This window comes from Pongo pygmaeus, chromosome 16 (assembly GCF_028885625.2).
Source record: "Pongo pygmaeus isolate AG05252 chromosome 16, NHGRI_mPonPyg2-v2.0_pri, whole genome shotgun sequence".
NCBI lineage: Eukaryota > Metazoa > Chordata > Mammalia > Primates > Hominidae > Pongo > Pongo pygmaeus.
This window is the reverse complement of record NC_072389.2, coordinates 45818721-45846309: the sequence shown is the minus strand read 5'-3', so window position 1 is coordinate 45846309 and position 27589 is coordinate 45818721. Positions and strand designations below refer to the sequence as shown.

At 40.6% G+C, this 27589-nt stretch overlaps 1 protein-coding gene across 2 annotated transcripts in view; it reads right to left on the bottom strand.

The window, feature by feature from the left end:
- The window catches only part of KNL1 (kinetochore scaffold 1), a 70551-nt gene that overhangs the window by 10518 nt on the left and 32444 nt on the right, over positions 1-27589 (bottom strand). For both annotated transcript variants that reach the window (XM_054450271.2, XM_063652132.1), the window contains 11 exons: positions 25853-25991; positions 25381-25448; positions 24689-24787; positions 12845-12960; positions 8787-8877; positions 8086-8202; positions 6797-6884; positions 3480-3557; positions 3257-3296; positions 2263-2364; positions 1730-1830 (listed from right to left, as the gene is read on the bottom strand). In XM_054450271.2, coding sequence (XP_054306246.1) covers positions 1730-1830; positions 2263-2364; positions 3257-3296; positions 3480-3557; positions 6797-6884; positions 8086-8202; positions 8787-8877; positions 12845-12960; positions 24689-24787; positions 25381-25448; positions 25853-25991 — 1039 coding nt within the window. The remainder of the gene's footprint in view (positions 1-1729; positions 1831-2262; positions 2365-3256; positions 3297-3479; positions 3558-6796; positions 6885-8085; positions 8203-8786; positions 8878-12844; positions 12961-24688; positions 24788-25380; positions 25449-25852; positions 25992-27589) is intronic.

The window sequence follows — 27589 nt, the reverse complement described above, 5'->3', positions numbered from 1 at the left end:
GAGCAGGAAACACCATGATCATTTAAGGAAATAAAAGAAGTCCACTGTGGCCAATGTGCAGAGGTAGGAAGGTAGTATGAGATAGGAAAAGGAGAAAAATTCAATTCAGGCAATGCTTCATAGGCTAGATCAAATACTTTGATCATTAGCCTAAGAGTAATAGGTGCATAGTCAGATTTTCAGTAATCACTATAGCTTCAGGGAGGAGAAGGAGAAGATCCATAAAGTCCAGCTGGAATGTTACTGTAGTCATCTAGGTTAGAGATGATTATTGACAGAACAGATGAAAAACAGTGGATGAATATTAAGAAATTAAAACCAGTAGGTTGGGCGCTGTGGCTCATGCCTGTAATCCAGCACTTTGGGAGGCCAAGGTGGGCAAATCGCTTGAGGTCAGGAGTTGAGACCAGCCTGGACAACATACATGTTGAAACCCCATCCCCACAAAATATAAAAAAATTAGCCGGGGTGGCGCATGCCTATAATCCCAGCTGCTTGGAAGGCTGAGGCAGGAGAATCACTTGAACCCAGGAGGCAGAGGTTGCAGTGAGCAGAGATTGCACTACTGCACTTCAGCCTGGGTGGCAGAGTGAGACTGTCTCAAAAAAAATAAATAAATAAAAATAAAAATAAATAAATAAATAAAAACAAAAAGCATGTCTTACTGATGATTTGAATATGTACAGCAAGGGAGAAAGAGGTATAGAGTGATTCCTAAGTTTTAATTTTGGACCTGGACAGAAGGTAACGCTATTCATTGAGAAAAGAAACTTTCAAGGAGAATCAGGTTTAGAGGCCCAGAGATTGTGAAGATCCTAAGTTCCAATACGGCCATGTTTGCCCATGGTTGGCCATGTTGACGCTGATTGGTTAAAGAGAAAATACCTAAAAGACACTGACAATTAGTGAACTCCAACAAAACAGCTGGGCCTCTGTTCAGTTACCATATAGTGATTTCCACCCTATATAGTGGTTTTATCCTTTTAGATGATAAACCCACATATACACACAGAACTTCCAATTAACTTGTTAGGGCCTCACTTTTTTTTTTTTTTTTTGAGACAGAGTTTCGCTCTGTTGCCCAGGCTGGAGTGCAGTGGCACAATCTTGGCTCACTGCAACTTCCCCGTCCTGGGTTCAAATGATTCTCCTGTCTCAGCCTCCCGAGTAACTAGGATTACAGGTGCATGCCCAGCTCATTTTTTGTAGTTTTAGTAGAGACGGGGCCTCACCATGTTGGTCAGGCCGGTTTCAAACTCCTGACCTCAGATGATCCACCCACCTCAGCCTCCCAAAGTGCTGGGATTACAGACGTGAGCTGCAGGGCCTCACTCTTAAGTAAAAAAAGAGAAAAAAAAAAAAAAAAAAAAAAAAAAGAATCTCCAGCCATTAGGGTAAATTCTCTATTCTCTATCACGAAAGATGGAGATGAAAAGAAAGAAACTCATAGTAAATAGACATGAGTAGCATATGTTTATCCATTATTTGGATAGCAAAATTTTTATTTAATGTAATTCAACAAAGGGCAACGTTCACTAATTCCATTTTTATTTTATTCTTTACATAATAAAATAAAATTCTGCTATCAATAAAGTGACTATTCTAAGACTTTCAGCAGTGCTCTCATCATGCCAATAGTTATCAGTATAGTAAAATAAAGATTTGAAATCTTTAGTGAGTGTAGCCATTCATTTTTCTGTAAAAGAATTATCTCACTTTGGCTCCTTACCAACTGACTCTTCAAAGGTGATGGTGAGTTGTATCGTGTCATAAACAAAGGTGAATACAGCTTGATCATCACTCCACTCAACGACATCCCACTCAGACAAGCTGTAGAGAGATAAACAAGATTTTAAAAAAGCATTTTTAAAATTAACATAAAAGAGAACTTCTGATACCACCCAAACAGTACCAACAGCAGCTGCTAATGTTTTTCCACTGGACTGGGAGAAAATATTTCAATTCATATATTGTGAATGTACAAACTTAAGCTTTTGAAATAACTAAGAATCCAATCTTGAGTTGTATATCGGAGAAACACCAAGTCTACGTAATGAAAAGTATAAAATATGGAAAAATTATAATTCCATAGTTCTTCTACTCTATTTCCAGCTTACTGTTGAGTACACTGACTCTTTTTGAAACAGCACTGCATAGGTTAAAAACAGCAACACATTAAAAATACATCAATTGCTCCAATCGGTTTAAACAACCACGAGGTACAAAATAAAACACAAACAAATGATGCCTGCATTTCCTTACCTCAACTGATCCAGTAGCTCTTCAGTTCTATTTCTTTGTTTTTGCATAAAGTCTATTTGAGCAAGGGTCTGCTCTTTTTGTATCTCCAGTTCTAAGAGATTTCTGCAAATAAAAGCAGGTATTCAGAGAGATAAGGCTTTTGTTAGAGAATTCAGACTCTATCAATATAAAAGGTTTATGATAAGAAGTCACATGTTACATGACTCCCCATTGAGGTAATAATGTTAGGTGTATGGCATCCATTTCTGCATTCTTAGTTTAGTTTTATTTTATTTTTTTATAAGCATTAATCTAGAAGTGGGTCTACCCGGGAAAGGCATAAATCATTGTTTTTCAAATTAGGATGCATGAAGATATCCTTGGGATTCACATATTAAGATAATTTTTAAATACTACATTTTTATTTTTGATAAAAAGCAAAAATATAAAAATATAAGCATAATGTAGATCATAAGATCTACTTTAAAACTGAGACATGTCACAGTTTTGTTTTTTTTTTTTTGCCTGTATTTGGTTTTGTTTAGTTGTTAGAGCTAAACAGAACATATCTTTGTTAATCATTTTGCTAGCATCAATTTAATTTCAGCCAAACACTATCACCTGCCAAATTAATGTTGTCAACTAGAATTTTAGTGGTTTTGTCATTATTTCTATTCACTTTCTTTTACACTTACAGTTGAATAAGATTCATAGGCCTAAGAAATATATACTTCATTTTATACTTGTTTATATTTATATTTATTAAACAAAAAGGATACTGGTAGTATTCAAGCTTGAGAAACACTGTTGTGGATAAATGCCCTGTAAACAATAAGTGCTTCAAAACTACTGTTGACTAAGATGGACTCTAGGTTTCCATTTAAAGTGGAGAAGCCCTGAGTCAGCCTAAGTCAAGACTCATGTCCCCAAATCCTGTCAGTCTCTGGAGGCAGGAAGTCATCTAGCCTTCTGTAGTTTAGCATTATATTTTCTAACACTTTGATTGAAGGCTGACCTTTGAAGCTCCTCTTCTTCAGTTTTCAGCTGTTCCAATTCTTTGGAAACAGAAAACAAACAAACAAACAAACAAAAAAACCAGAACAAACATATTAGAATGTTGCCACAAAAATCATCTGTTTTATTGAAAATTCTGACTTAATCTCACCGAAGTATATAAACAAACTCAGAACAGAAGGGCTTCCCCCACACCCATTTATCTCCTTAACTAATTCAATTACCTTTTTCTGCAGCTCTTATTTCAGAATCCCATTCTTCCACAGGATTGTCTTTCTCTTCATCTTCCAAATTCTTAGTTTCTAAAGTAGACAGTATGTGTTAGAATAATTCAGTGAAAAATAAGTAAAAAAAGAAAACAAAATAAGGAAAAAAAAAGAATAATTCAATCAAAAACAATTTATTAAACAATGACAGATTGTTTCTTTGGTAGTAGGAAGTTCAGAAGTTCTAGTCTGATGGCTTCTATTTTTTTTTTTCTCTGTGAAAGAGAAAGTAAGGTAGTCAACAAAGCGGTGAACTTTAGACTATGGAATTCATGTACTCATGGTCAATTCAGTGCAAAAAACATGTACTAGGCACTTACTCTGTATGAAATATAGTCCTAGGGACTCTGAAGGAGATGGAGAAAAAGAAGAGCTGATTCCTGCCTCCACAGAGCTTATAAATTAATCAGGAAGATAAACTATACAAAATAACTATAATACAAGTAGATGTGATGGGTAATATAAGAAGTACTAACAAAAGAGCCACGAGAGCTCAAGGAAAATAGACTACTTTCTTCGGTGAAAAACAGAAGGAGAATGTAGTATGTAGTAGCAAAGACCAAAGTAGAAACGATCAGGCTAGTGGCATGTGCCTATAGTCCCAACTACTCAGGAGGCTGAGGAAGGAGGATTCCTTGAGCCCAGGAGTTTGAAGCTGCAGTGAGCTATGATCATGCCACTGCACCCCAGCCTGGACAACAGAGTGAGATTCTGCCTCTCTCTCTTTTTTTTTTTTTTTAAAAAAAAGAAAAAGGCAGGTGTAGTGGCTGATGCCTGTAATCCTAGCACTTTGGGAGGCTGAGATGGGCAGATCACTTGAGGCCACGAGTTGAGACCAGCCTGACCAAGATGGTGAAACACCATCTCTACTAAAAATACAAAAATGAACTGGGGGTGGTGGTGCATGCCTGTAATCCCAGCTACTTGGGAGGCTGAGGCACAAGAATTGCTTGAATCCAGGAGGCAGAGGTTGCAGTGAGCGGAGATCATGCCACTGCAATCCAGCCTGGGTGACAGAGCGAGATTCTGTATCAAAAAAGTGGCAGAACTGCATAAAAACAGCAATGTTTGGTTGGAATTTAAGCGGTGTATGGGAGTAGTAACAAATCATGTAAATCTGAAAACAACTGTAGAAGATATGAAATGTCAAGCTCAGAAGTTTGGACTTTTTTTTTTTCTTTAAGCTAACCACAGAGAAAGTTAAGTTTGGGCCAGGCGCGGTGGCTCACGCCTGTAATCCCAGCACTTTGGGAGGCCGAGGCAGGCGGATCACCGGAGGTCGGGAGTTCGAGATCAGCCTGACCAACACGGAGAAATCCCGTCTCTACTAAAAATACAAAAAAAAGAAATTAGCCGGGCCTGGTGGTGCATGCCTGTAATCCCAGCTACTCGGGAAGCTTAGGCAGGAAAATCGCTTGAATCTGGAAGGCGGAGGTTGCAGTGAGCAGAGATTGTGCCATTGACTCCAGCCTGGGTAACGAGAGTGAAATACCGTCTCAAAAAAAAAAAAAAAAAAAATTAAGTTTGGACTTTACTTTGTAATAAATGGAAAGACAGAAGTTTTTCAAAGGAGTAACATTAATGAAAACTGTCTTTCATAATTATTAATCTGGCAGCAATGTGCAGGCTGGAATGGAAAAAGGTGGAATAATGGTAAGAATGTATAAAGATTAGTTAAAAGACTGAAATAGCACATTTCAGAATTAAGATGAGCCTTAATAGGAAAGGAAAATAAACACATGAGATGCTGAAGCTGCCGATGACAGGACTTGTCAAAAGAGCCTCAAAGACAATGAAAGTATTGAGTCTTTTACAATGTATAAGAATTGTGACTGCTATAAATAAAGATGAGAAACATTATAAGAGAGAACAAGTTTTTGGATTTTATTTTGGAGTTCGGAGAATATATTTAAATTTATTTATTTAGTTCGCTCTGTTGCACAGGCTGGAGTGCAGTGGTGTGATCTTGCCTCACTGTAGTCTTGACCTCCTGGGCTCAAGAGATCTTCCTGCCTCAGCCTCCCAAGTAGCTAGGACTACAGGTATGTGCCGCCACGCTGAGCTAATCTCTTGTTTTTTGTAGAGATAGTGCCTCACTCTGTTGCCCAGGCTGTATTCACAGTTTAAGGTGTTTAAGGATATTTTTTGCATACAGGTTCAGAAGGAAGCTAGAAATTGAGTCTAGAATTCAAGAAAGAGAGGCTAAAGATGCCCTCACCTGAAATGATTATAAGCTACTTTAGGGCAAAATCTGTGTCTTAAATATTTTTATTTCTTTTCTGATACTAAGCACAGTATCTGGCATGCAGTATACGCTCAAAAAATGCTTGAGGAATTTAAATTTGGGAATCAGTCACATAATTATTAAGGCACATGAAAGCATTGGGGGAGAGAATATAGAAAAGAACAGATGATAAAATCTAAATCCCCACAAGGGATCAGTTAGAGAAAGAGAGGCCAACAGAGAAGCTGGATTGAGCAGCCAGGAGAAAACAACTGGGTCAAGATAGTGCATTGTCACAGAGATTAAGGGAGATGAACATTTCAGGAAGAAAAGAACAGTCATCAGTGTCAAATGCTGAAAGAGGTCAAAATGGCTAAGGACTGAGAAGAACAAAATCTGATGACTGCAGAATCATGTGATCTTTGAGAAAAGAGTTTCAGGAGAGTAACTCTAAAAAGTTGGGATTATAAAGACCAAACTGAAAGGACAGACGGCTTTCAAACTGAGATAAATTCATCTATTAAAAAACACAAAATTACAGTCTAGGTTAAATCTTGATTGAATCATGGATGACTATAGTAAAGGAACTTTAATTTGCTCTAATTTATTTATTTATTTATTTTATTATTATTTTTTTTGAGATGGAGTCTCACTCTGTCACCCAGGCTGGAGTGCAGTGGTGCAATCTTAGCTCACTGCAACCTGCACATCCTGGGTTCAAGCGATTCTCCTGCCTCAGCCTCCTGAGTAGCTGAGACTACAGGTGGCCACCACCACGCCCAGCTAATTTTTAAATTTTTAGTAGAGATGGAGTTTCACCATGTTGGCCAGGCTGGTCTCGAACTCCTGACCTCAGGTGATCTGCCCGGCTCGGCCTCCCAAAGTGCTGGGATTACAGGCATGAGCCACTGTGCCCAGCCAATTTACTCTAATTTAATATCTCAAGTTGCTAAGACAAGTCTTCAATATCGTGGTACCAACATTCTCTACTGTAGGAGAGCATTTAGATAAAATTAAATTTTCTTTTGGAAAAGTATTTAAAATACTTTACCTGTTTCCATCTCAGTGAGGCAGTTATCGATCTTCTTAAGTATTTTATCCATCTCATCTATCTTTATTTGAAGTTTCTCCCTCTCATTCTAAATACAAAAGATTATAGACTGTCAAGTTAAACCTCTAAAGAAAATATTATAAATGGTTCAAATTGCTCACATAATCGCTCTATCATGATCACAAACAGGCAAATCTCTCTCTTTTTTTTTTTTTTTGAGGCAGAGTCTCATTCCAGGCTGGAGTGCAGTGGCGCCATCTGGGCTCATTGCAAGCTCCGCCTCCCGGGTTCACGCCATTCTCCTGCCTCAGCCTCCTGATTAGCTGGGACTACAGTTGCCTGCCACCACGCCTGGCTAATTTTTTGTATTTTTAGTAGAGAAAGGGTTTCACCGTGTTAGCCAGGATGGTCTCGATCTCCCAACCTCGTGATCCGTCCGCCTCAGCCTCCCAAAGTGCTGGGATTACAGGCGTGAGCCACCGCGCCCAGCCCACAAACAGGCAAATCTTAAAATGAAGGTCAAAGCTTTAGGTTGGAACTTAAAAAAAAAAGTAAATTTTATTAAAATAAGTTTTAGCCAAAAGAACTCTGGAAAATAAGTTTATTTTATAAATTTAATAAAATATTTTATTAAAAGAAAATGAAATAATTTAAAAAGCATATTGACATAAAACTAATTCTGGCACTTTATTTTAGCATTTCTATAGGTGTTCCATGGAATACAATATATTAATATTTATTACTTAAAAACATTTCTATGATGAACTAAACATGGGAAACAGTGGTCAAAAAGAATTACAGCATTAATGCTTAGACTTAAAAAAGTTATATTTCTCTGAAAGGGCATATTGCTTGCAACATTTCCCATACTTACTTGCCAATGGAAAGTTTTTTTATGCAGAGCCTTTTAAAAAAGCTAATCATTTTGGGAAATGCTACTTTAAACACATATGCATACATATACAGCTTAGTATGGACTATGAAGAAGATAATACTATGGTATAGTCCTTAGCAATGGGAGACCAGAATCCTATGTATTTTATTTCAGTATGTATGATGGATAATAGTATTTGAGATGAGACATAGGTCCACATTAGTAATTTTATTCCAATATTACTCAAGATGTCAGGATTTGCCACTTTTGACAAATTGAACCTTACCTCTTAATTGTAAGTTTTTGCCCAAGTCTTATTCACATGTCTTCTAAGGAAGATTCTTCATATTCTATAACCACTAGAAAGTAATTTTAATATCTCTTTCTTTCTATGATATTAACTGTCTCAAATTACCTGAGCTGACTGCACCAGCTTGCCATACAGAGCCACTTTTCCTTGGTGAGTGAAGACTTTAGTCATCTTGGTAAAACGTGACTTTATTTTGTTAAGATAAATTCCAAAGGCCTTCAGCTGGAAGGGAAAGTTATAGAGAACACTGTACTAAAACAAACGAGTCAGAAGAGGTAAATGGTCTAGGAAGGCTAGGCTTTGCCGATCCTAAGGCAGGATATCCTAAGGCAGGATATTTGTCATTTGCAAGTTTAATTCCATATAATTGTCTAAGACCAGAAAAAAGATTTCAGTTTTGATTCCTGCCTTTAATTCACTTATTCATATTATGAATTAGAAAATGACAGGCTCTTAGTTAATGAAACTTTTTAATATATTAGAGCACATATAAAATGGGTCGCTTGCTATTTAATCAATTAAAGTAAATCTTTTCTTCGTCTAAATCTAAGTGAAAGGCAAATAGCAAGGAGGGAACTCTAAATAAACTTCAACTATATTTCATATATTAAATTGATCATCTCAGGTTTGAAAAGATTATATATTAACAATTGTGTATAATTAAATAAGACCTTGGTACCACATTACACCTAAAAAATCAGTTAAATAACTCATCACTGTGACCAAGTAACAGTTACTCATTTCACAATAAACATCGTTCAGAAATGTCTTTACTGATTCTCATTCAGAAAATGAGACAAAAGTACCTCTTTGTCAGAGCAGTGTCTCATTTTTTCCCACAGGTTCTTATTTATATCAACCAACAGCTTATCTTGGTTCAATGCAGAAAGCTTTAATCTAAAATACGGAAAAGTTAATTAGCACTGTAGGGAAAAGAAAGAGATCAGACTGTTACTGTGTCTATGTAGAAAGGAAAGACTTAAGAGACTCCATTTGGAAAAAGACCTGTACTTTGAACAACTGCTTTGCTGAGATGTTGTTAATTTGTAGCTTTGCCCCAACCACTTTGCCCCAGCCACTTTGACCCAACCTGAAGCTCACAAAAACATGTGTTGTATGAAATCAAGGTTTAAGGGATCTAGGGCTGTGCAGGACGTACCTTGTTGACAAAATGTTTACAAGCAGTATACTTGGTAAAAGTCATCGCTATTCTCTAGTCTCAATAAACCAGGGGCACAATACACTGCGGAAAGCTGCAGGGACCTCTGCCCTTGAAAGTGGGGTATTGTCCAAGGTTTCTCCCCATGTGATAGTCTGAAATATGGCCTCGTGGGATGAGAAAGACCTGACCGTCCCCCAGCCCGACACCCGTAAATGGTCTGTGCTGAGGTGGATTAGTAAAAGAGGAAAGCCTCTTGCAGTTGAGATAGAGGAAGGCCACTGTCTCCTGCCTGCCCCTGGGAACTGAACGTCTCGGTATAAAACCCGATTGTACATTTGTTCAATTCTGAGATAGGAGAAAAACCGCCCTATGGTGGGAAGCGAGACATGTTTGCAGCAATGCTGCCTTGTTATTCTTTACTCCACTGAGATGTTTGGGTGGAAACATAAATCTGGCTTACGTGTACATCCAGTCACAGTACCTTCCCTTAAACTTAATTATGACGTAGATTCTATTGCTTACAAGTTTTTGTCTTTATTATCAACCTGCTCTCCTACTACATTCCTTTTTGCTGAAATAATGAAGATAATAATCAATAAAAACTGAGGGAACTCAGAGACCGGTGCCAGCACAGGTCCTTGGTATGCTGAGTGCCGGTCCCCTGGGCCCACTGTTGTTTCTCTATACTTTGTCTCTGTGTCTTATTTCTTTTCTCAGTCTCTCGTCCCATCCGACTAGAAATACCCACAAGTGTGGACGGGCAGGCCACCCCTTCAAGCACAGGGTTCAGAAGCCAGCTTGAATGAACCAGCTCAGATCTACAATCATGCTTAATTTAATTCTTCCTAGTTTTTTTCTACATAATAAAAGGGGAATTCATTCAAGAAAAGCCTGATTATTCACTTGAAGAATGGCAGTTCAAGAATGTCATACATCAAAAAAACTTCTATCACTAAGAGAATTCTCATCTCAACCTACCAACTTGTTCCAATGTGAAACATTTTGCTTATAAAGAATCCTAAGGTCTGTCAATGATCGCTGCTATAAAGTTGTAGCTATTATTATTTGATTTTTTTTGAGATGGAGTCTCACCCTGTTGCCAGGCTGCCAGGCTGGAGTGCAGTGGCACAATCTTGGCTCATTGCAATCTCCACCTTCTGGGTTCAAGCAATTCTCTTGCCTCAGCTTCCCGAGTAGCTAGGACTACAGGCGTGTGCCACCACGCCCATCTAATTTTTTTGTATATTATTTTAATAAAAGTTCCCAGCCAGGCGTGGTGGCTCACGCCTGTAATCCCAGGACTTTGGGAGGCCTAAGGCAGGTGGATCACGGGGTCAGGAGATCGAGACCATCCTGGTTAATACGGTGAAACCTCGTCTCTGTTAAAAATACAAAACATTAGCCAGGCATGGTGGCAGGTGCCTGTAGTAGTAGAGGTTGAGGCAGGAGAATAGCATGAACCCAGGAGGCAGAGTTCTCAGTAAGCCGAGATCGCGCCTGGGTGACAGAGTGAGGCTCTATCTCAAAAATAAAAATAAAAAATAAAATAAAAGTTTCCAATTCAGTTCAAAGTCATATTTCACATTTTTAGAATAGCATCTATAAAAGCAGCAAAGCCATGATAGTCTCAATATATATTAGTCTTTTGTTAATAAACGGAGAAAATAAATTTCTAACAGAGATAGAATATCTCTTGTAGAGGACATATGCAGGCACACAGATGCAAAATCAAAGAGTAAAGCACACCTAAACCTACTGCTCACTGAGTGTAAGATCCTGTTTCATTCAAAATAAACATTCTCAGCTGGTGCAGTGGTTCATGCCTGTAATCCCAGCACTTTGGGAGGCTGAGGTGGGTAGATCACTTGAGGTCAGGAGTTCAGGACCAGCCTGGCCAACATGGTGAAACCCCATCTCTACTAAAAATACAAAAATTAGCCTGGCATGTTGGTGGGCACCTGTAATCCCAGCTACCCGGGAGGCTGAGGCAAGAGAATCGCTTGAACCCAGGATGCAGCGGTTGCAGTGAGCCGAGATGGTGCTACTGCACTCCAGCCTGGGCAACAGGGCGAGACTCTGTCTCAATTAAAATAAACAAAGAAACAAACAAACAAACATTCTCAGGGAAATCCTGACACAGCCAACTCTTTCCAACAACATGAAGATACAAAATTTGCCAGTTTTTTCGGTGATGAACCCCAGTGCCTAGTATAGTACCTGGCATATGTAGGTGCTCAATAAATATTTGTTAAATGAACAGAATCAGGAAAATCTGAAAAATCTTAAATTTCTGATTTTAAAACTACGTAATTCTTTTTTTTTTTTTTTTTTTTTTTGAGACTGAGTCTCGCTCTTTGGCCCAAGCTGCTGGAGTGCAGTGGTGCGATCTCAGCTCACTGCAAGCTCCACCTCCCGGGTTCGTGCCATTCTCCTGCCTCAGCCTCCCGAGTAGCTGGGACTACAGGTGCCCGCCACCACACCTGGCTAATTTTTTGTATTTTTAGTAGAGACGGGGTTTCACTGTGTTAGCCAGGATGGTCTCAATCTCCTGACCTCGTGATCCACCCACCTCGGCCTCCCAAAGTGCTGGGATTACAGGTGTGAGCCACTGCGCCCGGCCAAAACTACGTAATTCTTTTGAAAAATTTTTAATATTCTTTTTCTTCTACTTCTAAAACCCAGATAATTCTTAAAGATTATTTTATTTCTTTTCTGTTAGATTGGTTCAAATTTAATTGGATAGTCCCAGATAAGTATGACATAAACATTATTTTGAGTTTTACAGTCTGATTTACCTATGGGAATCTAGATATATCTAATTTGTAAATCAGTCTGCAGTATTTACGTATACCATAGCAATGAGCTATCTTCTATGTAAAACCATGTTATTTTATATATGTAAACAAGCATAAATGTGGTAAAATTATAAACTCAAAGGCAATCTGATTTCAGGCACTATATATAGATTGAGTATCCCTTATCTGAAATGCTTGGGACCAGAAGTGTTTTGGATTTTGGACTATTCGGATATACGAGACACCTTGCAGGTGAAACCCAAGCCTAAACGTGAAATTCATTTATGTTTCATATATACCTTGTACACATAGTTTGAGGGTAATTTTACACAATATTTTAAACAATTTTGTGCATGAAAAAGTTTGTGTAAAGTACTTACGTATGTGTGGAATTTTCCACCTGCATCATGTTGGTGGCTAAAATGTTTTGGATTTTGGAGCATTTCAGATTTCCGATTTCCACATTAAGGTTACTCAACTTGCATAAATCTCTAAAGGCTATTTTCTTTTGAAGGTGTTCTCTAGCAATCAACTTATGATATCATAATCTAAAAATTACTGTTTATTCTTAATAAGGACCTACTTTTTCCTAAGAATGGTATGAAAACAATTTATATATGCCATTTCTATTGTTCATATCTATTGGCTGAGTAGGCTTTATTATCCTCACTTTAAGGATTTGGAAATGAAGGTTAAATGACTTACCCAAGGTTACACAGCTAGTGTTGAAGCCAAGACTGAGCTTCAATCTGACTACGAGGCCAAAGCTCTTTCTCCCACATCACACTGCCAATTAATGCCATCAATTTTACCCCATGCCAGCATTATTCTAATCAAAACCTTACCACACAAACTATTCACTGATCCCTCCCCTCAAAAAAACACACAAAAATTAAAGCTTTCATACTCTTCAATCTTTTGGCGACGAGCCTCACAATCTTCTCTATAAATCTGTATCTTGGGTCGGTAAACATATTGACTTAACATCAGGTCTTCTGGAGTAGGTGGTGTGTTTACAGTAAACTGGAAAAAAAAATTCAGTCCCTGAGAACTGGTATCTTGCAGACAAAACCATATTTAACAATTAACTCAAATTTCAGAGTGCCTATTTTAAAATGTTCTACAAAGAAAAATTTGAATACTCAAGTTCATAATGCCAGTAAACAAAAAATTGGAATCTGAATTCAAGTCTCTGACTTCTAAGTCCCTTTCCCCATAGATGTTTATTGGAACTGTGGTTGTTCTTACTCACATGGGAATGACAGTAATTTGAAAATGGCTTTGCGTTAAGAAAATAAATATTACCTAAAAATTCAAACTTACCAGGAACCCTTTTTAATTTTTTTTTTAAGCCAGTTTCCTAGTAACTATTCCCATTCTCTAGCCATAATCCTTACTCTATCCCAGGCTGAACTCAAACTTTTCTGGCATATCCTCCAATTATAAAATAAAGCAGTGAAAATTTGGTTATTTAAAAATGTTTTATAGAACTAATCCAATGGCTTTGATGTCCTTGATGCAGTATTGATAAAATCAAGTCAGGGCCGGGCACGGTGGATCACACCTGTAATCCCAGCACTTTGGGAGGTGGCAGGCAGATCACTTGAGGTCAGGAGTTTGAGACCAGCCTGGCCAATACGGTGAAACCCTGTCTCTACTAAAAATTCAAAAATTAGCTGGGCATGGTGGTGCACACCTGTAGTCCCAGCTACTCCAGAAGCTGAAGCAGGAGAATTACTTGAGCCCGGGAGGTGTAGGCCGCAGTGAGCCGAGATTGCGCCACTGCACTCCAGCCTGGGCAACAGAGCAAGACTCCATCTCAAAAAAAAAAAAAAAAAAAAAAAGAAAGAAAAGAAAAGAAAAAAATCAAGTCAGCTCCTTATTTACAAAAATCAAACAAAACCCCACAACTGAATCTCCAACTCCTAGGCTCAAGCGATCTTCCTGCCTCATCCTCTCCAGTAGCTAGGACTACAGGTGTGTCACCACGCCTGGCTAATTTTAAAATTTTTTGTAGAGATGGGGTCTTGCTATGTTGCCCAGGATAGTTTTGAATTCCTGGCCTCAAGTGATTCTCCTGCCTCAACCTCCCAAAGCACTGGGATTACAGATGTGAGCCACTGTCTCCAGCTATGACTAGCCTTTTTTTTTTTTTGAGACGGGGTCTAGCTGTTGCCTAGGCTGCAGTGTAATGGTGTGATCACGGCTCATTGCAGCCTCAGCCTCCCGGGATCAAGCAGTCCCCCAACCTCAGCCTGCCAATTAGCTGGGACTACAGGTGCATGCCAGCCACCATGCTTGGCTAATTAAAAAAAATTTTTTTTTCCTTTTTTTTTTTTTTTTGAGATGAAGTTTTGCTCTTGTTGCCCAGGCTGGAGTGAAGTGGTGTGATCTCAGCTCACTGCAACCTCCACCTTGCGGCTTCAAGCGATTCTCCTGCCTCAGCCTCCACAGTAACGGGGATTACAGGTGTGTGCCACCAGGCCCGGCTACTTTTGTATTTTTAGTAGATACGGGGTTTCACCATGTTGGCCAGACTGGTCTCGAACTCCTGGCCTCAGGTGATCTGCCCACCTCGGCTTCCCAAAGTGCTGGGATTATAGACATGAGCCATCATGCCGGGCCAAAATTTTTTTTTTTAGTTATGGGGTTTTGCTACGTTGCCCAGGCTGGTCTCAAACTCCTAGATCAAGTGATCCTCTTCCTCTGGTCTCCCAAAGTGCTAGGATTACGAGCATGAGCCACTGCACCCAGCCAAAAAAAAAAAAAAAAAAAGGATTTTTAAGGCTAGAATTATACATAAAAATCAAAACTATATGTACTGGTTAAAAAAGAAATGGCAGGCGGGGTGCAGTGGCTCATGCCTGTAATCCCAGCACTTTGGGAGGCCAGGGCAGGTGGATCACCTGAGTTTGGGAGTTGGTGACCAGCCTGACCAACAATAGACAAACCCTGTCTCTTCTAAAAATACAAAATTAGCCGGATGTGGTAGCACATGCCTGTAATCCCAGCTACTCGGGAGGCTGAGGCAGGAGAATCACTTGAAATCGGGAGGCGGAGGTTGCGGTGAGCAGAGACAGTGCCATTGCACTCCAGCCTGTGCAACAAGAGTGAAACTGCGTCTCAAAAAAAAAAAAAAAGAAAGAAAAAAAAAAAAAGAAATGGCAGCCAGGAGCTGTGGCTCACGCCTGTAATCCCAACACTTTGGGAGGCCAAGGCAGGTGGATCACCTGAGGTCAGGAGCTGAAGACCAGCCTGGCCCACCTGGCGAAACCCCATCTCTACTAAAAAATACAAAAATTAGCCGGGCGTGGTGGCGGGCACCTGTAATCCCAGCTACTGGGGGTGCTGAGGTGAGAAAATCACTTGAACCCGGGAGGTGGAGGTTGCAGTGAGCCGAGATCGCACCACTGCACTCCAGACTAGGTGACAGAGCAAGACTCTGTCTCAAAAAAAAAAAAAAAGAAAGAAAAGAAAAAAAAATGGCAGACCTGGGCACAATGGCTCATGCTGTAATCCCAGGAGGTTGAGGCAGGAGGATCACTTGAGATCAGCCTGAGAAACAAAGCAAGAGCTTGTCTTTAAAAGTTTTTAAACTTTAGCTGGGCATGGTGAGGAAGTGAGACCCCATCTCTAAATAATGACAACACCAGAACCCAGATTATGTTTTCCCCCTCCCCTCCCCTCCCCTCCCGTCCCCTCCCCTTCCTTCCCCTCCCCTCCCCTCCCCTTCCTTCCCCTCCCCTCCCCTTCCTTCCCCTCCCCTCCCCTCCCCTTCCTTCCCCTCCCCTCCCCTCCCTTCCCCTCCCCTCCCCTCCCTCCCCCTCCCCCTTCCCTCCCTCCCTCCCTCCCTCCCTCCCTCCCTCCCTCCCTCTCTCTCTCTCTCTCTCTCTCTCTTTCTTTCTTTTGAGATAGAGTCTCACTCTGTCATCTAGGCTGGAGTGCAGTGGCGTGATCTTGGCTCACTGTAACCTCCGCCTCCTGGGTTCAAGGTTCAAGCAATTCTCCTGCCTCAGTCTCCCGAGTAGCTGGGACTACAGGTGCATGCTGCCAGGCCCGGCTAATTTTTTTTGTATTTTTAGTAGCGATAGGGTTTCACTGTGTTGCCCAGGCTGGTCTTGAACTCCTGAGCTTAGGCAATCTGCCTGCCTTGGCGTCCCAAAGTGCTGGGATTACAGGTGTGAGCCACCATGCCCAGCCAAGTATTTTGGATTTTTTTTTCAGATTTTTGGAATATTTGCATACACATAATGACATATCTTGGGGATGGAACCTGTCTATACATGACATTAATTTATGTTTCATATATATCTTATACTCATAGCCTGACAGTAATTTCATACAATATTTTAAATCATCTGCATGAAACAAAGCTTATATACATTGAACCATCATAAAGCAAAGGTATCACTACCTCAGCCACCCATGTGGACTATCTGTGGCTGTTCGGCATCACCATCATTCCTGACTCACAGTACATTTTAATAGCAACCCATTACATGAGGTCAGGTGTGAAATTTTCCATTTGTGTTGTCACGTCAGCACTAAAAAATTGTGGGTTTTAGAGCATTTCAGATTTTTGATTTTTTGGATTAGGGATGCTCAACCTGGAGTATATCACTTCTTTACAACCCCTAATGAATTAATGGCTGCATACACGTCATCACCAGACATTATCTATTTCCTAATGGAATTACAACGATAAAGTAAACTTGAAAAAAAAAAACGCTGTTAATCTGATCAAGCCTATATTAATTTACAAAAAAAACAAGGGCAGAGAAATATTTGGGTATGCACAATTAGCAACATCTGGACTGTGGTAAACTCTACAAGAAAAATCTGGTTTCTTCATTAAAAGGAAGGAAGGAAAGAAAAAAAGTGAAGATTAAAAAAAATTTTAAAAATACAAAAAAAAAAAGAAAGAAAAAAAAAAGAAAAAGAGAGATGGAAAAGGACCTTATAGATTATAAGACTAGAGAGGGATTTCAACTAATTGGCAATGTTTGAATCTCATTTGGATCCCAAGATAACAAACTGGGGAAAAAAAAAAAAAAAAGGCATAAGACGATCAAGGAAATGTAAACACTGACTGAATAATTAACCATTTTAGGTTATGATTATATTGGATATGTTTTTAAAATAAGAGTCTTCACCTTTTTAGGGAATACACATTGAAATACTTACAGATTGATTGATGATGCTTGGGATTTGCTTCACAATAATGGGGGGAGGGGAAATGGAGGGTTAGGTAGAGAAAAAACAAGAGTTGATAATTTTGAGACAAGGTCTCACTCTGTTGCTCAGGCTGGAGTGCAGTGGCGCGATGTCAGCTCATGCAGCCTCCATCTCCCGGGTTCAAGTGATTCTCCCACTTCAGCCTCACAAGTAGCTGGGACTACAGGCATGCACCACCACTCTCAGCTAATTTTAGTATTTTTTTGGTAGAGGGGGGTTTCACCAGGTTGGCCAGGCTGGTCTCGAACTCCTGACCTCACCTCAAGTGATCCTCCTGCCTAGGCCTCCCAAAGTACTGGGATTACAGGGATGAGCCATAGCACCAAGACTAGAGTTGATAATTTTTGAAGTTGGGTGACAGACATACAGGGGGTTAATACAACTATTCTCTATTTTCTGATATGTTTGAAATTTTCTATAATACTAAAATTGTTTTAAAAAGGTTTCATCATAAACTTTCATAACACATGAAGTGAAGCACAAGACCACATTCCCAGAGATCTGCCAGGAATAAAAGTGCCAATGAATATTAGGCTCATGCACAGCAGGCACATATTGAATGCAGTTGCCTATGCTGTATGCAGTGGGTGGATTAATTGCTGCACCTTGAATTCAGCACCACGTATAAAGCCACCCTCCTCTCCTGGACTTACTATGATTAAGTAGTGTCCAACTTATACATAATCAGCACCTGAGAACTTCAAGCCTAGCAGGAGCGCTTGCAATAATTTCTCAACCAGCTGGGTGCGGTGGCTCATGCCTGTAATCCCAGCACTTTGGGAGGCCGAGGCAGGCAGATCACCAGAGGTCAGGAGTTCGAGACCAGCCTGGTCAACATGGCGAAATCCCATATCTACTAAAAATACAAAAATTAGCCAGGCATGGTGGTGGGTGCCTGTAATCCCAGCTACTGGGGAGGCTGAGGCAGGGAGAATCACTTGAACCCGGGAAGTGCACTCCAGCCTGGGTGACAGAGCGAGACTCCGTCTCAAATAAAACAAAAAACAAACAACAAAAACAGTTCCTCACCCTTACTAGGGGATGTGAGTTATAGTGCTTTGGCCTGAGTCACTACATGAGCATGCAAGGGGTCATGGGCCTCTACAATAGCACCTTCTGCTAGTGCCGCCAACTGAGTTCCTGCAACTGTACGTATATATTGGAGCTGTGTACATGTCTATGAGGGCTGGCACACATCTCTCCCCCTGCCTCAAGAATACATTCCCCAGGTGGGTGCGGTGGCTCACGCCTATAATCTCAGCACTTTGGGAAGCTGAGGCGGGCGGATCATCTGAGGTCGGGAGTTTGAAACCAGCCTGACCAACACGGGGAAACCCTGCCTCTACTAAAAATACAAAATTAGCCAGGCGTGGTGGTGTATGCCTGTAATCCTAGCTACTTGGGAGGCTGAGGCAGGAGAATTGCTTGAACCCGGGAGGCGGAGGTTGCGGTAAGCCGAGATCATGCTACCGCACTCCAGCCTGGGCAAGAAGAGTGAAATTCCGTCTCAAAAAACAAATCCTGAAACAGGCCGGGCATGGTGGCTCACGACTGTAATCCCAGCACTTTGGGAGGCTGAGGTGGGCAGATCACGAGGTCAGGAGATCGAGACCATCCTGGCTAACACAGTGAAACCCTGTCTCTACTAAAAAAAAATACAAAAAATTAGCCGGGCATGGTGGCAGGCACCTGTAGTTCCAGCTACTCGGGAGGCTGAGGCAGGAGAATGGCATGAACCCAGGAGGTGGAGGTTGCAGTGAGCCGAGATCGCGCCACTGCACTCTAGCCTGGGTGACAAAGCAAAACTCCATCTCAAAAAAAAAAAAAAAAAAAAAAAAAAAAAAAATCCTGAAACAGATGCCCACAGCCATGAACCTCATTTTCCATGGTCCACATATAATCCATCTCTTTGGCCTTTTCCTATTTTGGGATTTTCAACTTCTTTCTTGAAGTACCCTGAACTCTCTTTCCATTTTGATAGGTTTGTTCCCAGATATATTTTCCTATTACTGCCCCTCCTGACTTCAGCAAGACCTGGGAGGAAAGGAGAAGATTCATAACATCAATCTGTCAAGGACCAATTCCTAAAGCATCCTGTCCCTCCTTCACCCTGCCAGCATCCTCCCTGTTCCTATCCTTCCCCTCTGCTCTCCTCTGTTTGGTCTTGGTCTCCTGATACTCTTTCTACTTTCCCTTTGTAAGAAAAGTAGAAAATCAGTCCCTGGATGCACACCTAAGCTCCTTTCTCCTCCCTATCTACAGCTGAGGCAAGAGGATTCTACTGGCAGCTATCATGGTAATGAGGCTGAGGCCCAAAAGAGGTGTGCCCATCTTCCCAATTTCTATCCTTGATTTACCTTTCACATTCAAATATATAATTCTCCAGTAATTGATTTGTTTCTAAACAGCTTTATAGAGATACAATTCACATAAAATGCAATCCATCCATTTAAGTATACAATTAAATGAATTTTAAAGTATATTCATGCACCAGGCGTGGTGGCTCATGCCTGTAATCCCAGCACTTTGGCAGGCTGAGGTGGGCAGATCACGAGGTCAAGAGTTCGAGACCAGCCTGGCCAAAAGGGTGAAACCCTGTCTTTACTAAGAATACAAAAATTGGCCAGGTGTGGTGGCATGTGCCTGTAATCCCAGGTACTTGGAAGGCTGAGGCAGAAGAATCGCTTGAACCTGGGAGGTGGAGGTTGCAGTGAGCCGAGATCATGCCACTGCACTCCAGCCTGGGCAATAAGAGAGAAACTCCATCTCAAAACAAACAAACAACAACAACAACAAAAACCTAAGATACAAACACACATGTTAGCCTAGGCCTACACAGGGTCAAGATCATTAATATCATTGTCTTCCACCTCCACTTCTTGTCCTACTGGAAGGTCTTGAGAAATAATAACACCCATGGAGCTATCATCTCCTATGATAACAATGCCTTCTTTTGGAATAACTCCTGAAGGACTTGCCTGAGGCTGTTTTACAGTTAACTTGTTTTATTTTATAAGTTGGAGTATACTCTAAAATAACAATAAGGGCTGGACATGGTGGCTTGCACCTGCAATCCCAGCACTTTGAGAGGCAAAATAGGATTGCTTGAGGCCAGGAATTTGAGACCAGCCTGGTCAACATACCGAGACCCCATCTCTAAGAAATATTTTAAAATTAGCCAGGTGTGGTGGCTTGTGCATATAATCCTAGCTACTTGGGAGGCTGAGGCAAGAGAATCACTTGAGCACAGGAGGTTGAGGCTGCAGTGAGCCAAGGTCACTGCACTCTGGCCTGGGTGACAAAGTGAGATTCTGGTTCAAAAAAATAAAATAACAATGAAGAGTACAGTATAGTAAATACATAAAACAGCAACCTAATGGTCCGTTATCATTATCAAGTATTATGTTACTGTACATAATTATACGTACTACCCTTTAACAGGAATGGCAGCGCAGGTTTACATTAGCATCACCACAAACATGTGAGTAATGTGTTGTGCTACATTACAATGTCACTAGGCAATAGGAATTTTCCAGCTCCATTACAATTTTTTTTTTTTTTTTTTTTGAGACAGTTTTGCTCTGTCGCCCAGGCTGGAGTGCAGTGGCGTGACCTCGGCTCACTGCAGCCTCCGCCTCCTGGGTTCAAGCGATTCAGTAGCTGGGACTCCAGGCACATTGCCATCATGCCTGGCTAATTTTTGTAATTTTTGTAGAGATGCAGTTTCGCCCTGTTGGCCAGGCTGGTCTCAAACTCCTGGCCTCAAATGACCCACCCGCCTTGGCCTCCCAAAGCGCTGGAATTATAGGTGTGAGCCACCATGCCTGGCCTCCATAAAAATCTTATGGGACCCCCTGTGTATATATGTGGTCCGTTGTTAACCAAAACGTCCTTATGCAGCACATGACTGTTCTTTGGAAAAATATCTTTTCAGATCCTTTGATCATTTTTAAATTGGGTTGTATTTTATTTATTTATTTAAATAGAGACAGAGTCTCACTATGTTTTATTTATTTATTTAAATAGAAATGGGGTCTCACTATGTTGCCCAGGCTGGTCTCAAACTCCTGAGCTCAAGCAATCCTCTAGTCTAGGCCCCTCAAAGTGCTAAGATTACAGGCATGAGCTACCAAGCCAGGCCTAAATTGGATTGTATTTTTATTACTGAGTTGTAAGAGTTCCTTATATATTTTGGATAAAGCTTCTTATCAGATGTATGATTTCAACTGTTTTCTCACATTCTGTGGGTTGCCTTTTCACGTTCTTCTTTTGGTTTTTTTTTTTTTTTTGAGACAGGGTCCGGCTCTATCTCCAAGGCTGGAGTGCAGTGGTACAATCTTGGCTCCTTGCAAGTTCTGCCTGCTGGGCTCAAGTCATAATCCCACTTCAGCCTCCCGAGTAGCTGGGACTACAGGCACATGCCACCAGGCCTGGCTAATTATTCTGTACAGGATTTCACCTGTTGCCTGGTCTGGTCTCAAATTCCTAGGGTCAAGCAATCCTCCCGCCTCTGCCTCCCAAAGTGTTGGGATTACAGATGTGAGCCATGGCACCCAGCAAAAAATTATTTTAGTCTCTTTTAATCTATGAGTATGTTTTCTTTCTTAATCTTCTATATTTTAGCTTTCTCTTTTTTCATTCACTCATTTAATTAAAAGATGTGGGCGGGGGGGTCTCGCTATGTTGCCCAGGCTGATCTTGAACTCTTGGTTTCAAGTGATCTTCCCTCCTCAGCCTCCCACGTAGCTAGAATTACAGACACCAGCCACTGTGCGCAGCTGCTTGTTTCTTCTTAATTAGACTCTTCAGGAGTTTTCTTATTTTATTGTCTTTTCAAAGTATAGCTTTTGGATTTATTCTTTTTTTTTTTGAGATGGGGTCTTGTTCTGTTGACCAGGCTGGAGGGCAGTGGTACAATCATGGCTCACTGCAGCCTTGAACCCCTGGGCTCAAGAGATCCTCCCATGACAGCCTCCTGAGTAGTTGGGACCACAGGCACAGGCCACTACACTTGGCTAATTTTAAAATTTTCTGTAGAAACAGGGTCTCCCTGTTTTCCTGAGGCTGGTATCAAACTCCTGAGCTCAAGCATTCCTCTTGCCTTGGTCTCTCAAAGTGCTGAAATTACAAGTGTGAGCCACCATGCCTGGCCTGGATTTATCCTTTCCATCAATTTTTGTTTTCTATTTCATTAGCTCCACTTTTTACCTATATTAATTCTATCTTCCTATCTTTTTTGTGGATATTATGAGTATTAATATCTTGGCTGGGCATGGTGGCTCATGCCTGTAATCCTAGCACTTTAGGAGGCCAAGGTGGGTGGACTGCTTAAGCCCAGGAGCTCAAGACCAGCCTGGGCAACATAGCAAGATCTCGTCTCTAAAAATAAAAAATAAATAAATAAAAATTCCTTTAGTTTTAGACTCCACGATAACAAAGATATCTAAGGCTTTTAATTCCTGCTAAGTATAGCTTTTGCTGTATGTCCCACAGATTAGCCATTAAATATTCTCCTTTACTTAGAAATAGTTTCGACTTCTTTGATCTAGGAGTTATCTATAAGTGTTTCCTGTTTTTTTTTTACCCAACTATGTTGTCTACTACAGCAGTCCCCAACCTTTTTGGCACCAGGGACCAATTTCATGGAAGACAATTCCTCCAAGGACCAGGAAGAGGGGATAGTCTCAGGATGATTCAAGCACACTACATTTATTGCGAACTTCCTTGTTTTTATTTTTTTTTTATTTTTATTTTTTGAGACAGGGTCCAGCTCTGTTGCCTAGGCTGGAGTGCAGTGGTGCAATCTTGGCTTAATGCAACCTTCACTTCCTGGGCTCAAGCCATCCTCCCACCTCAGCCTCCTGAGTAGCTGGGACTACAGGTGTGTGCCACCATGCCCAGCTAATTTTTGTATTGTTTTAGAGACGGGTTCAGCCATGTTGGCCAGACTGGTCTTGAACTCCTAAGCTCAGGCGATCTGTCTGCCTGGGCCTCCCAAAGTGCTGGGATTACAGGTGTCAGCCACCATGCCCAGTCTGAACTTTATTTCTATTATTACTACATTGTAATATATAATGAAATAATTATACAACTCATCATAATATACAATCTGTGGGAGCCCTAAGATTATTTTCTTGCAACTAGACGGTCCCATCTGGGGGTGATGGGAGGCACTGACAGATCATCATGCATTAGATTCTCATAAGGGGTGCACAACCTAGATCCTTCGTGTGTGCAGTTCACAATAGGGTTCGTGCTTCTGTGAGAACATAATGCTGCTGCTGATCTGAAAGGAGGCAGAGCTCAGTTGGTAATGCAAGCAATGGGAAGTGGCTGTAAATACAGATGAAGCTTTGCTCACTCCACCACCATTCACCTCCTGCTGTTTGGCCCAGTTCCTAACCCCAGGGGTTGGGGATGCTTCATCTACAAGATACTGTGTTTCTTAATTCCTAAGAATCTCAGAATGTTTTGGTTCTTTTATTAGTTCTAATTGTATTGGATCAAGATTAGATGATGTAGTCTCTGTAAAACCTCCATTTTTAAAAATTTATTAATGTTTTCTTTGTGGCCAAGAGTATAACTAACTTTTGGAAATGTCTGATAGACTTAAAAGAAAAAACATTCCTATGTAAGGAATATAAGTTTTTCTATTAATCTTTTCAATTGAGATCGTTGATTGTATTATTCAAATATTCTATGATCTTAAATTTTTTGAGACAGGATACTGATATGTTGCCCAGGCTGGCCTCAAACTCCTGCCTTGAAGTGATTCTTCCACCTCAGCCTCTTGAGTAGCTGTGATTACAGGCACCTGCCACTGTATCCAGTTTACATATTTTTGATTTTGAAAACTGTTCATTAAAAACCTCCGCTACCCTTAGATTTTTATAATGGAGGAAAAAGCACCTGTTAGTTTCGTAATCAGGAAAATGTATCAAAAAAATAGATGGCAAGGAATGAAGGGAAAATTCAAATTTTATCTTATCAAAATCCATGATTAAAAAAATCCATGTGAAAATTTTTGTTTTTTGTTTATGCTAACCACGAATCTCTCTACTGTAAGAAAACTCTCGGCCGGGTGCAGTGGCTCACGCTCGTAAACCCAGCACTTTGGGAGGCTGAGGCGAGTGGGTCACGAGGTAAGGAGTTCAAGACCAGCCTGGCCAATATGGTGAAACCCTGTCTCTACAAAAATACAAAAATTAGCCGGGTATGGTGGCACGCGCCTGTAGTCCCAGCTACTCAGGAGGCTGAGGCAAGAGAATCACTTGAACCCAGGAGGCAGAGGTTGCAGTGAGCCGAGATCGCGCCACTGCACTCCAGCCTGGGCAACAGAGCGAGACTCCATCTCAAAAAAAAAAAAAGGAAAAAAAAAAAGAAAACTCTCTATAGGAAAATTTGCTCTCTTCCATTCTTTTTGTGCTTTTAAATAAATGTTTGCTTTGATGCAGTTTAGTAAAAAGTGCAATATATTTTAACTGAGATAACCAGTTTGCCAAGAAACTGCACTTACATTGCCTGGGAGATTGCTCTGTCGGGGTTTCTGTACCAAGATGTGGACCTGGAGAAGTATAAAGAACTCCCTTATTGTTATTCTCCCATCTTGGAGTTTCTGAGAAAAGAAAAAAAAAGTTTGCATGACCATTCAATGTGATCTCACTTTGATATATAACCACTTCATTTGTTTCTAAAAGCTTAAGGTATCTTGTATACATTTATGGAAATATTATCCAGATATCTGCAGGCTATACATGAGCAGATTTTATCTAAGATCATTTCTTAAGGTTATTGAATAACAAAGTTTTAAAAATCCCAAAACCCAAAACATACATCATTTTTTCTCTTTTTTTGAGACAAGGCCTTGCTCTGTCACCCAGCCTGGGGTACAGTTGTGTGATCATGGCTCACTGCAGCCTTTAACTCCTGGGCTCAAGTGATTCTCTTGCCTCAGGCTCCATGTTGCTGGGATAACAGGCATGAACCACCATGCCCAGCCAAAACAAATACCTTTTAATCGTGACTTCTACTCCATTTAATTAATTGTTATGTTGGATCTTTAACAAAGAAAAGTAGTCTTCTGTATATTTGAAATATTTCGTAATTAAAAAAAAATTTTTTAAACCAAGAACATTACGTGTATTAGAAACGAGACGTTTAAACCTCTTTTCTTTATAAATAAAAAAAAGAAAAAGAATTTTAACATACCTCCCTCAAGCTCTCTTCACAAATAGTATCTCTGAGAAACTGTGATTCCATTTGACTACTGTGGTAAGCTAGAAGTAAAGCAAATTCTGGTGATGAACAAGTCAAAACTAAACTGTGAACTTAATTGTGGTTATCATTCAGATTGTTTCTGATCCTGAAGCCACCCACTGGGATCTTTCTGGGAAGACAGTCATGTAGCAGGGCAAAGTATATAATAGTTTTAAGGCTCCAGTGTTTCTCCACTGGTTATAAGCCCATGAAGGAAATCACTCTATTTCTCTGTAGTATGTCACTTCTCAGTGCATTACAATAACTAAGAATTAAAAATAAACTAAATATTATTTTACTGATCAACTTTTTATAACCCCAAAAAGGCATATACAACATTCAAATATTTCCTGAACTGAAAGCTACTTAATATTAGTTAAGTAAGCAGATGGCTGCTATTATTTAGCCTTCATGAAGCTCTTACTGCTGAAGTCCAGAGAGGTCCCATCAGCCTTGATTGAATCCAGAGAGCTGCTGCAACTAGATGGGGTCCTGCTCAGGTTTTTTATCAATACACTGTTAGCACTTTTATCTATATCCTCTTCAGTATGGTGATCAAAAATCTGAAATTGTCAATTAACGAATATCATCAGAATAAAATATACACTGTATACTTATGACAAACACTAACAGAAATACTACTTCTAACATACAATTTATCTATAATTCATATGAAATATCTTAGTAAAGAATTAGAATAAGTAACAAACATCTTAAGCCTTTAATTAGAGTTAAAAGTAATTTTATTGAAAATAACTCTATGGATTATACTGTGTATGCAAATTATTTCTCATTATGTATCTAAGTTATAATCAGATCCTGTAAGCTACCAAATGTTCACCTATCCAATTATTCAACTACTAGCCACCAACAGCAGGGCAACCACACTGCAGAAAACCAGACTAGAATATTGGCTGTATGTGGTGGCCCTGGCTAGAGTCCAGACAATAAACTTATTTCCAGGCTTTTCTACGTTCCTCCCCAGCTGACCAAGACTTCTTTAGCTGAATAAGTTATGTGGTCCTGCTTTTACTATTTTAACTATTTGACTTCACAGCTTTAAATGCCATCTTCATCTATCTTCTTACATGCTTTTTGATAAGTTTTTTTTTTTTTTTTTTGGGGGCGGAGTCTCACTCTGTCGCCCAAGCTGGAGTGCACTGGCGCGATCTCGGCTCACTGCAAGCTCCACCTCCTGGGTTCACGCCATTCTCCTGCCTCAGTCTCCTGAGTAGCTGGAACTACAGGTGCTCGCCACCATGCCTGGCTAATTTTTTGTATTTTTAGTAGAGACAGGGTTTCACCGTGTTAGCCAGGATGGTCTTGATCTCCTGATCTCGTGATCAACCTGCCTTGGCCTCCCAAAGTGCTGGGATTATAGGCGTGGGCTACCGCGCCTGGCTGAAAACAGTATATTCTTTTATGTAAATGCTATTAAGGGGGCTGGGCATAGTGGCTCATGCCTGTAACCCCAACATTTTGGGAGGCTAAGGAAGGTGGATCACTTGAGATCAGGAGTTTAAGACCAGCCTGGCCAACATTGTGAAACCCTGACTCTACTGAAAATACAAAAATTAGCCAGGTGTGGTGGCACATGCCTGTAATCCCAGCTACTCAGGAGGCTGAGGCAGGACAATCGCTTGAACCTGGGAGGTGGAGGTTGCAGTGAGCCGAGATCACGCCACTGTGCTCCAGCCTAGGCAACAGAGCAAGACTTAATCTCAAAACAAAACAAAAATAAATAATAAATAAACGCCATTATGGGCCGTGGTGGCTTATGCCTGTAATCCCAGCATTCTGGGAGGTCGAGGTGGGTGGGTCACTTGAGGCCAGGAGTTTGAGACCGGCCTGGCCAACGTGGTGAAACCTCGTCTCTACTAAAAATACAAAAATTAGCAGGGCATTGTGGTGTGCACCCGTACTCCCATCTACTTGGGAGGCTGAGACACGAGAATCACCTGAACCAGGGAGATGGAGGTTGCAGTGAGCCGAGATCGCGCCACTGCACTCCAGCCTGGGCGACAGAGCGAGGGTCTCAAAAATAAATAAATGAATAAATGCTATTATGTAAACTCCATGACAGCAGATTTTTGTCTGCATTCCCAGCACATAAAACAGTGCCTAAGACATAGCAGATAATCTATATATTTATCGAAAATAG